Source organism: Oryctolagus cuniculus, chromosome 1 (assembly GCF_051225735.1).
Source record: "Oryctolagus cuniculus isolate XC-2025 breed Fujian yellow rabbit chromosome 1, ASM5122573v1, whole genome shotgun sequence".
NCBI lineage: Eukaryota > Metazoa > Chordata > Mammalia > Lagomorpha > Leporidae > Oryctolagus > Oryctolagus cuniculus.
In genome coordinates, this window is record NC_142867.1 from 190,428,095 (window position 1) to 190,440,246 (window position 12,152).

At 40.2% G+C, this 12,152-nt stretch overlaps 1 protein-coding gene across 2 annotated transcripts in view; it reads right to left on the reverse strand.

The window, feature by feature from the left end:
- Window positions 1-12,152, reverse strand: part of PLAA (phospholipase A2 activating protein) — a 41,157-nt gene that overhangs the window by 25,960 nt on the left and 3,045 nt on the right. For both annotated transcript variants that reach the window (XR_016224088.1, XM_002708046.6), the window contains exons 2-6: window positions 7,705-7,898; window positions 3,422-3,522; window positions 3,214-3,334; window positions 1,174-1,341; window positions 571-706 (exon numbers count right to left, since the gene is read on the reverse strand). Coding sequence is in view for 1 of the 2 variants with exons in the window: in XM_002708046.6 (XP_002708092.1) it covers window positions 571-706; window positions 1,174-1,341; window positions 3,214-3,334; window positions 3,422-3,522; window positions 7,705-7,898 (720 nt within the window). In the remaining variant the exon portion in view is untranslated. The remainder of the gene's footprint in view (window positions 1-570; window positions 707-1,173; window positions 1,342-3,213; window positions 3,335-3,421; window positions 3,523-7,704; window positions 7,899-12,152) is intronic.

A 12,152-nucleotide genomic window follows, 5' to 3' on the forward strand; every position in this document is an offset into this window, starting at 1 on the left:
TTCATATCCTCCTGTATACTTTAAATCATCACTTGACTACTTATAATACTTAATAGAGTATAAGTGCTACATAACTAATTATTAAACTCTATTATTCAGGAAATAATGACAAGAAAAGAGGTCTGTACATGCCCAATACAGATGAAATATTTTTTCAAATATTTTCAGTATGAGGTTGGTGAATCCACAGATGTAGAAAGCACATATACAGAGGGGTTGCTGTATTGCTTCCATTGACAGAAATTTCCATTTTCTTCTTTACTCATAGTCTTGCAAAATCCAACTCAAATTTCTCCTCCAGAAAGTTTTCTCAGATCCGTCTCTACCTTCCCTAACTTCTTTTATAGTCAGTACTTCAACTGCACGACTTGCAGTACAATTCTAGTATAACATGTCACGTATCATCCGTGTAAACGCTGTTCTGTTCTACCTTCTGTTTTTCTGTTCATCAAGAGAATGTTCATATCATCTCCCCAGGTCACCTGACATTTCTTATGGTTCATCTCCGTATACTCTGATGTCTACCAAAAGTCTAGACACATATTTACTAACTGATTAGAATATAAATACCTTGCACCAACCACAATGTCGCCATTGTCTAGTACACAGCAGCACCATATAGACTGAGCTGGAAGTCGGATTGTTTGAGCACATTCTCCACGTTTCCAGATTCTCAGGGATCTGTCTTCTGCTGTTGTCACGAAATCTAAAATTAATGAATACAGGAAAAATTAGTTTCAGCAAATAGAATTAAGTACATTTATTCACACTATCATTCTTAAACGTCAAAGTTTTAAAAGTAGTTTTAAATTTTCTTATTAACTTATACCCTACATAACTTCAAAATCACATTTTAAATCCATTTTGTTCCTTACATCTCATATCTTTAACAAATAAATTACATAATCTTTCCTCAGAGACCCAAGGACTTTTAAAAACACAACCATCTAATGTGAATTAATATATTATATAATTATATATATTTATAATTATAGCATGGCCATACAATTTTCTTTATTCGGAAAATGATAGTTAGCAAATAAAGTTACTAAATTATTCAAGTCACAGATAAATACACTGTCAGAAGTAATCAGTCTTCCTCCTGCATCTCAAAGATGAGACAGAATAATGCTAAATATAAATTTCTAAACACATTGCACAAGATAATCTTACCTCTACAATTCGGAAAGACAGATATGCTATAAATATAATTTGTATGTCCATAATATACTTCTAGACACTCGCCAGTGATTTGCCACCTTCTAATACTAGCATCATTTGCACAGGAAAGAAATTGTGTTTCGCTCAAAATTGCCAAACCTCTTACACAGTCTTCATGTCCTGGGTTACAAAAAGAATAATGCCAAGCAATAAAATGAGTCATGTCTTTGAAGGCTCTGTGCAGTTTATAAACATTAAAAAACATCATAAACTTGCTTTTTCAAATTAGAGAAGTTTCATTTTTTTTCTATAGCAAAGTCTGGTAACCAAAATTTGTACTTTAGCTTTACCATATTTTTTATCAATAATCTTGAGAAATGATTTTATAAACATCCCATCCTCTCAAAACAATTGCCTAAAGCCCTCTAAAAATAGTACTTTGATACCAACAATTCTTCATTTTCATCTGAAAATTCATTTTCAATTTTTATTTCCAATAGCAAAAATACTTCATAAGATTCACAATATTTAACAGAAATTCATAACAAAGAGTAAATATCCAGTACATTTAAGGACAAGACATTTTTTGAACCTTGTAATCTAATAAAGGAGAACAGAAGCCAAAACTCCCACTTTCAGGGCCAGCGCTGTGGTGTGATGGGCTAAGCCTCCACGTGTGGCTTACGTGCACCAGTTCCTATCCTGGCTACTCCTTTTCCGACCCAACTCTCTGCTTATGGCCTGGGAAAGCAGCAGAAGATGGCCCATGTTCTTGGGCCCTTATACCCGTGTGCGAGACCAGGAAGAACCCCTGGCTCCACGATTCAGCCTGGCCCATCCCTGGCCATTGCAGCCATTTGAGGAATGAAAGAGTGGATGGAAGATTTCTCTCTCTCTCTCCATATTTCTGCCTTTCAAATAAATAAATCAATCTTAAAAAAAAAAAAAAAAAACCTCCCATTTTCAACATTTGTTGATTGTTAGCATGGTTTAATTTTCACTTGATAAATATATATTGTACATACTGATAAAAAAAAAGCACAGCATAATACTTAGTTATAACTTGTTATCCATTTTCTATCTACACAGATTTTAAACTCTCTACAAAGGGACTCATGAAGGATTATCCAGAATGGTGATGAAATTTTAAGGAGAAAATGTTAAAAACAATAAAAACTCAGACCAAAATCCTAAGTGTCCCACAAATAAATTAGTGCTATTAATATTTAACAGAAGATACTTTAGTGTTGGTATTATTTAATCACTGAGGTTTAAAGAGGCTACCTACCAAAATCCACAAATTTGTTATTACACAATGTGTTTCAGTATAAAGACATTAATGATGTGTCCCACTATATGTGAAGATAACACTGAACTAACCCAAAATAAGTATGGATTATTTATGCTTAAAATTTCAGGCTGAATGCGTTAACAATGACAGAAAATATCTCTATATCAAAAATTATATACATATTATATAAATATAATGGAAAAACACATATACACACTGCAACTTACCAGATAGCCATCCATTAGTCTACACCTGGTTTCATGAGAGGTTTCACAATAACTTTTTTCTTAAAGATTTATTTATTTGAAAGGCAGAGTTAGGGAGGGGGAGGGGGAAATCTTCCATCTGCTGGTTTACTCCCCAAATGGCTACAACAACCAGGATTGAGGCAGACTAAAGCCAGGAGCCAGGAGCTTCCTTGGTGTCTCCCACATGAGTGGCAGGGGCCCAAGTACTTGGGCCACCCTTTGCTGCCTTCCCAAGCACACCAGCCTGGAGCTGGATTGGAAATGAAGCACTGGGGAACGAAGCAGCATTTGTGTAGGATGCAGGGTGGCGTTGCAGGCAGAGGCTTTTACCCACTACACCACACTTTTTAAAAATATATATTCACTCTGACAGGAAAATTGCATTCACCCGAAACAAATAGCTCAAATATATTGATGTTTTTGAAATACCATTTTCAAGCCTCTAAAATCTGAGTAAAAAAAATCATCTGAGCAAATAAGCAATATTACAAAAGTTACTTGTCCCAACCATACCTGAAAAAGTTCGCTCACATCTTCCAGCCTTCCACAGTTTAATAGTCTTGTCTGCTGATCCAGTCAACATTAAGCCCTGTTCAGGTAAGATCTTTACTGCCCATACTGCAGCTGTATGACCCTGTGAGTAAAATCAGTATCAATTTCACTTGCCACGAAACTGCCATATTTAATTTTTATGTAGAATATTCACAGAGAAACACTGTACCTGTAAGGTCATCATGCATTTGTCATTCAGCCAGACTTTAGCAGTGGTGTCCCATGAGCCACTAAGTAATGTTCCAAATTTCCCAGATGAAAGACTACAAACTGCAGGGGGAAAGTCATTAGTTAACACATTTTCACATAGAAAAATGCTCAACTCTGCAACAAGTTATTAATAAGAATTGCTATGGTAAAAACACTCTGGCAAGTGGCAGTACCTTAGCCAATTAAGACTTAACTCAATGGAGACACTGAAGAGTGTAGTGGTCAAGAGCACAGACTGACACCAGACTGCCTGGGTACAAAGCCAAGCCGTGTAACTTACATGCTAAGTGACCACTAGGATAATATTTAACCTCGGACTCCCACTCTGTAAAATAAGGGAGCAGGACTAAGTGGGAATGCACAATCCCTTATAGATTTAAGAAAGTACAATAAGGAGACAACAGAAATTATTTTGAAATAGATATAATTAAGGCCACTCTCATTAAAATGACACAAAAACACACAAAAAACCAACAAACCTAGATCCAACATAAACGTTCAATAGTAATGGAATGGTTAATTAAACTTATTACCTTAATGTAAAATTCCACATTATAAACACTGTAAATATAAAACATTATCTTAGAAAAGGAAGAATGCCCCAGAAGGTCAAAGCAGGGCCACAAAAAAATGAACTGGGAACTTCTTTCGTGAGACCAGAGAGAACTGTTCGCAAAAATCTTTCCATTTGAGAGGACAAAGTCCTTGAAACAGCCACTCATTTGGATTTCAGAACGGCTAGATCAGAGAATGCTTTCTTGTGCTGTCCCCTTTTCTGAATCGGAGTGTTTGCTCTAATTATGCTATCCTTTTCCGCAACTGTATACTGCGTATGGGTGATAGTCCACACATCTCTCTTTTTTTTTTTTTTTTTTTTTTGACAGGCAGAGTGGACAGTGAGAGAGAGAGAGAGAGACAGAGAGAAAGGTCTTCCTTTGCCGTTGGTTCACCCTCCAATGGCCACCACGGCTGGCGCGCTGCAGCCGGTGCACCGTACTTATCTGATGGCAGGAGCCAGGTACTTATCCTGGTCTCCCATGGGGTGCAGGGCCCAAGTACTTGGGCCATCCTCCACTGCACTCCCTGGCCACAGCAGAGAGCTGGCCTGGAAGAGAGGCAACCGGGACAGAATCCTGATCGGGACCAGAACCCGGTATGCCAGTGCCGCAAGGCGGAGGATTAGCCTAGTGAGCCACGGCGCCGGTCCATACATCTCTTAATTTAAAAGGAAATATACCTGGACCTGATGTAGAAACACCTGAGCAGCACCTCCCTGATGGTTACAATACTATGCCTAACCCGCATATTCTTAACTTTGGGCTTGGTTCTATAACTAGATGGGGCTTTTGAATTGTTTCATATTGGGAGGTGGGAGGGTATATTTTGCCTGTAGCAGGAAGAGGAGCTCAATGATTGGTAACCAGAACACACATTGTGGTAGCTCTCCCTTTCCAAATACATAGAAAGATGGTACTTTCCTCCACCATTTGAAGTTACGTACAGCCATGATAGCTTCATTTGTTGGTAGTCCACATGGTAACTCACATTTTCACAATACCCCATTTTTTAAAAAGACTTACTGTATTTGAAAGGCAGAGTTACAGAGAGAGGAGAGATAGAGAGATCATCCATCTGCAGGTTCACTCCCCAGAAATGGCCACAATGGCTTGGGCTGGGTCAGACCAAATCCAGGAGCCTGGAGCTTCACTCAGATCTCCCACGTGGGTATGGGGGCCCAAGCGCTTGGGCCATACTCTACTACATTCCTAGGCACACCAATAGAGCTGGATCAGAAATCAGCTCCCATATGGGATGCTGGCGTTGTAGGCAGTGGCCCAACCCACCACACCACAATGCTGACCCGAAACATACTCTTTCAAAGCCGGTGCACAGGGGTAGGGACTGTGGCTTAGTGGGTCAAGCTGTGGCTTGGGAAGCCCGCATCCCATATCAGAGTACTGGTTCAAGTACTGACCCAGTCTCAGCTGTTGCAAGCATTTGGGGGTTAACCAGAGGATGAAAGAGCTCTCTCTGCCTTTAAAGTACATGAAATCAAATAATATATATATATATATATATATTTTTTTTTTTGACAGGCAGAGTGGACAGTGAGAGAGAGAGACAGAGAGAAAGGTCTTCCTTTGCCGTTGGTTCACCCTCCAATGGCCGCCGCGGCCGGCGCGCTGCGGCCGGCGCACCGCGCTGATCCGATGGCAGGAGCCAGGAGCCAGGTGCTTTTCCTGGTCTCCCATGGGGTGCAGGGCCCAAGCACCTGGGCCATCCTCCACTGCACTCCCTGGCCACAGCAGAGGGCTGGCCTGGAAGAGGGGCAACCGGGACAGAATCCGGCGCCCCGACCGGGACTAGAACCCGGTGTGCCGGCGCCGCTAGGCGGAGGATTAGCCTAGTGAGCCGCGGCGCCGGCCCAATATTTTTTTTTTTTTTAAATGAGCCAGTGTACTAACCATGTGTTCTTTCATTGCTGGAATGACTGACTGCACGTAGAGAAGGCCAAATCCCTGATAAGCAAAGTCCCCCTTCTAATCCAAAGTAGAATGAATGAGAAACACTCACTCTGTGTTATGTGACTGAGTTCTGGTAAGTATAAGTATTTCTTAGACTTACTGCAACAGATGCAAAATAATGAGCTACAAGTACACAGAAAGTTATGGAAATGAGGGGGAAAAAGGGTCATTAACTTTAGGAAAAACAATCTTTCCTGGGGCTGGTGCCATGGAGCAGGTTAATTCTCTGCCTACGGCGCCAGCATCCCATATGGGTGCCGGTTCTAGTTCCGGCTGCTCCTCTTCCAATCTAGCTCTCTATTGTGGCCTGGGAAAGTAGTAGAAGATGGCCCAAGTGCTTGGGCCCCTGCACCTAAGTGGGAGACTGGGAAGAAACACCTGGCTGCTGGCTTTGGATCAGCGCAGCTCCAGCAGCTGCAGCCATTAAGGGAGTGAACCAATGGAAGGAAGACCTTTCTCTCTGTCTCTCTCACTTACTGTCTGTAACTCTACCTCTCAAATAAATAAATAAAAATCTTTAAAAACAAACAAGCAAGCAAACAAACAAAAAAACCAATCTTTCCTAAAGAATATAATTTAAAGCTAAATATGCATTATGATATTTAAATTAACATTCCTCTTACTTGTTACCTACTCTGTTCCAAAATTTTAAGTGACTTTCACAAATAGATGTCTTTAAAATTTCTATCATTGTGTATTAAAGATGATACACACACACACACACATACATGCATAGATATACACAAACACACACACTTTCCAAATTCTTTAGAGGAATTAAGTTTAAAGTGTTTATGGGACATGTCCCAAAGTATCCCAGATACATAAGAAGCTTATATACTGTACTAATTAAGCATGTACTTCTATAATTAAAAGCTGTTATTCCATATACAAACCCAGAATTATCACAGAATTAGGAATATATACAAATCACAGAAAACAATATTCAGGCATGGTGAATATTTCAGGTATGGTGCTATGGCATAGTAGCTTAAGCATCTGCCTGCAGTACAGACATCCCATATGGGTGCCAGTTGAGTCCCAGCTGCTCCACTTCTGATCCAGCTCCCTGCTGATGGCCCGGAAAAGCAGTAGAAGATGTCCCAAGTACTTGGACCCCTGCACCCAAGTGGGAGACCCAGAAGTTGTTCCTGGCTCCTGGCTGCAGGTTGGCCCAGTTCCAGCCATGGAGGCCATTTGGGGAGTGGAACAATGGATGGAAGACTGCTCTCTCTGTCTTGTCCTGTCTCTGTGTAACTCTGCCTCTCAGTAAGTAAATCTTAAAAAAACTATATTCCTAAGTATTAAACCCTCTTCAATAATGACAGCAGAGACCTAAACACATTCCTTCTGGGTCTTTGATTTGGTACATGTATACAGCCATAATAAAGGATGAAGAAATATACTTAATTTTCCTTAGTAAATGGAGTTCTTGTACAAAACAGCTGAAAACCAAAATCATGAAGTACATTAAAGTTATGCATTCTCTTTCTTCCATAACTAAACACCTTATTTTTTGCCTGCATAAGCATGTCAACCTTTACCAACAACAACAGAAAAAACAAAGGGACTTTACAGATCTAAGATAGGCCCACCAAAAATTTTCCACTAAAGCTACAGCTGAAGCAAACATAACAACTTGAGAAGATGGATATGTGGATTTTATTTACAAAAGGACAAAAGTCCAAACAGAAAAACACCAAAATGTTATACTTACCAGTATTTTTGTGACCTTTTAGAATATAAAGTGGCAATGGACTGTCCAGTGAGAAGATACATATATTGTGGTCATTTCCTCCAGTGGCAATTAGTCCATGAGGGTATGTGTCACTTGAAGGTATGATGCATACACAAGATACAAAGTTGGAGTGGCCACTCATACAGTGCATTTCTGTAAAGCCCCTGTTAGGACTAAAAAGGTAAGATAATTAATAGATAGGCATTTGTTCCCTCCCTTAAACTAGGACATAACACATCAAAGGATCATTTTTATTTAGTGTCTTAGATGAACAAGTACATACTATTTTTATGAATCCATTGTTTTAAATTAAATGTATAGAGGATTACATCAGATTAGATAAAGTCTGTTTACTACTTCTTTTTGACAAAAATGTCAATTAACAGAAAGTATTAATAAGTAGGAAAGGCAGGGAAACAAATACTGTGAGTGTCTTTTTCTCATTCTTCATCTTCGTTACTATTCATCAGTGATTGCTACCCCAAGAAACCCTTACTGCAGGGGCTGGCATAGTGTAGCGGGTTAACCACTGCCTACAATGCCATCAGCTCTTGTGGGTGCAAGTTGGAGTCCTGGCTGCTCGATTTCTGTGGCAGCTTCCTGCAATGTGTCTAGGAAAGCAGTGAACGTTGTCCCAAGTCCTTGAGTCCCTGCAATTACCCGGAAGACGTGGATGGAGAAATCCCTCTGAAGTGAAACATATACACAATTAAGCTAACAGAATTTGGGCGGGGGGCAGGGGGCCCACAAGAGTTTTAGCCTAGCAGATCCATATTGGAGTGCTGGGATTCAATACCTGCCTCCATTCCCAGTTCCAGTTTCCTGCTAATTCAAGTCCTGGAATGTAGAGGCTAAAGAGGTTGGTTCCCTGCCACCTTTGTGGGAGACCTGGACTGAATCCCTGGCGCCTGGCTTTGGTCCAGCCCAGGACCAATTATTGAGGCTATTTGGACTGTGAATAAGTGGATGAAGAGTTCTCTGTCTCTCTCTTTCCACTTCTCTAACAATAGTAGCAATAAAATCCATTATCAATATGCCTTAAATGTAGTGAGTACATTTTCACACTATGAATCATTAACTCAGTACCAATTAATATAGTGTATCTAAGTTGCTAGAATATTGATCATTCTCAATATGCAGAAAAGGAACTAATATGGGGATATATAAATGGCTGCTCTAAACAACAATAACAAAAAAGAGATGGCTACTCTAGGGACACAGTACATTGAAAATTGCCTCTGGATTAGAATGATTACCAGTTTGTTCTATGTATCAATTATTTAACATCACTGCCTTACTAACAAGCCAAAGAATAGATGATGACAGACTACATGGAAAGCAGTACGTCAGCTGCTAAGAGGGATATCAAGAGCTATGTCCATAAATTAAATCAAGGAGTTTGCATTATGGTTGAAGAATACAATACAAGCACATAAAGAGATGAGTGTGTTCAGTCTTTGCCTAGGAGTCTTATCTTTTATCTATTTTCACTACCTTCCCAAATCCCGTTAAAACCTTGTGTGTGTGTGTGTGTGTGTGTGTGTATAAATCCACAAGGCCAAGGAGCATCAAAAAAAAAAAGAAAACAACTTTGCATAGTGAAAACTGACAGAAAAGTAGTGAAGGCCTTAGGCGATCTGGGAAAAAAATCAGTTTTACATAGGCAGCAGGGAAGAATCAATTTAGCCATAAATCCCCAAAAAGGTCAAGAACTGGCAAAGATTCTGTTGAGAGAAAAGAAGCATCAAGAATCTGTTGCCCTACTTCGCCACAATTGCACTGGTATTATCTGTCTGATATAATTTTGAATCTCTGAAGTCAACTGAAAGCTTGCAATGTCCAGGACAAAGTTTGGTCTGTAAATCTGAGTTAACTTTGAATAATTTCAGTTCTTACCACGGTACCTCTTATCTCAGCTCCATGGCAGGCAGACATGCACATGTCACTGGAGCAGCTTGTACGTATGTGCAGGAGCTAGGTTAGGCAATAAGGATCCTGTCCTCCAAATATCAGGGATCTGTTCTCTGACAACTTATTGCTACTCTGACCTTGGAGGTACAAAGAGAGGCAGGCAGCACTGTTATTATACCCTCTCTCATGGTTGTCAGCCCTTATCTCTCCAACTGAAGTGATTTCCAGGGTTTAAAATTTTTACTTATCATCATTTTTTATTTGAAAGGCTGAATTACAGAAACACAGATTCCCTACCTACTGGTTTACTCCTCAAATGCCAGCGACAGCCAAGGCTGGACTAGGTCAAAGCCAGGAGCCCAAATCCAACCCACATCTCCTATGTGGGTGGCAGGGACCCCTGAGTGATTATCTGTTGCCTCCCAAAGTGTGCATGAACAGGAAACTGGAACTGGAAGCAGAAGTGGGACTTGAATCCAGACATTCCAATATGCCCAAGCAGCATTTCATCTCCTGTAACAAACTTCTGCCACCCATTATCCTCACCCCTTCACTTTTCTTTTTCTTCTTTCTCTCGAGTCAGACATAAAGACTGGGACGTTCAAAAAGAACTGCATATGCAGAGAAATCAGAAAGCGAACATGCACGCTCAAGGAAAAGTACAAGCTCAGAAAAGCCCTGAGAAGATGATCTTTGGCACAGTCACCCTACAATAACGGACAAATAAAAAACATAATAACAGGAAAAATCCCCCCTGGAAAAAGGGGAAAATCTAGTTTCCACAGTCATCATATTAGATTCAACATCCAATTTTTAACAAAAACAACAAATACAGAACACATAAATAAACAGGAAAGCATGGCCTGTTCAAAAACAAACAAACAAACAAACAAACTGTCCATGAAAAATACCTAATTGCAGATTTACTAGAGAAAGTCTTTAACACAACTGTCTTAAAGATGCTCAAACAGGCCAGTGCCACGGCTCACTAGGCTAATCCTCCGCCTTGCGGCGCCGGCACACCCCGGGTTCTAGTCCCGGTCGGGGTGCCGGATTCTGTCCCGGTTGCCCCTCTTCCAGGCCAGCTCTCTGCTGTGGCCAGGGAGTGCAGTGGAGGATGGCCCAAGTGCTTGGGCCCTGCACCCCATGGGAGACCAGGAGAAGTACCTGGCTCCTGCCATCAGATCAGCACGGTGCGCCGGCTGCAGCGGCCATTGGAGGCTGAACCAACGGCAAAGGAAGACCTTTCTCTCTGTCTCTCTCACTGTCCACTATGCCTGTCAAAAAATAATAATAATAATAAAAAAAGATGCTCAAACAACTAAAGGTAAATGTGGAGAAAGTCTAGAAAACAATGAACAAAATAGAAATATTAATATAGAGATCAAATGCCTAAAAATGGAAACCTTAGAACTAAAAAAAGGTACAATAACTGACATGAAAAGTTTACAAGGTAGATTGAAAGGCAGATCTGAGTAGGCAGAAGAAAACAAATCAGTGAATTTGAAAATAGGACACTGTAAATCATCAAAAGCAAGAAAAAAGGTAGAAAAACAGTGAACACAGCCTAAGGGATTTGTTTGACATATGAAACAATCAACACAATACTGTGCCAATTTCAGAATACTGAAACACAATATTCAATGAAATAATGGCTTAAAGACACTCTAAATTTGATGAAGCTCACTTAACTCCAATTAAAATAAACTCAACGAGTTCCATAATGAGACCCAATATAATCCAACTTAAGAAAACGCAGAAACAAAGAATCTTGAAAGCAGTGAGAAAGAAATAATTCATCATACACAAGCAATCTCAATAGGATCATAAGCAGATTTCTCATTCAAAGTTTTGGAGCAGCGCCCGCCATGGTGGCCATTTGGGGAGTGAACCAACGGAAGGAAGACCTTTGTCTCTAACTCTGCCTGTCAAAAAAAAAACTTTCTAAGCTTGCATTTTAATTTCATTTTCCACAAACACTAAAAAAATTTATTAATTTGAGAGGCAGAGAGCCTCTCAAACAGAGAAACAGAGCTCCCACCTGCTGGCTCACAAGTCAGCAGCCCACAGCTTGGTGGCAGGGAGGAAATTACTTGAGCCATTATAGATGCCTCCCAGGGTCTGCATTAGCAGGAAGCTGGAGTCTGGAGCAAGAGTCCAGTATCAAACCCAAGTATGCAGAAATGGTACATGGGCAAACTAATGACTAGGCTAAATACTCCCCTAAATCCCACCCCACCACACCCCCAAACTTTTAAAAATACCTTTGCATATATGTGATTAGGTAAAAGGCAGAAAGAGAGCTACATTCTCATATTTGATCTTAAAACTAACAGTGCCTAAAATAAACACTGTTTCTATATACACACACACCCCTAAAAACAATATATGTATATATAGATGTAAAATGCTAAAAAGAGAAGTTCAATGAAAATTTTACTTTGAGAAAGGGAAATGGAAGCACAGTGGGAAGGGAATTGATTTCTTAACAAACCCCAGAACTGTTTGAAGGGGGA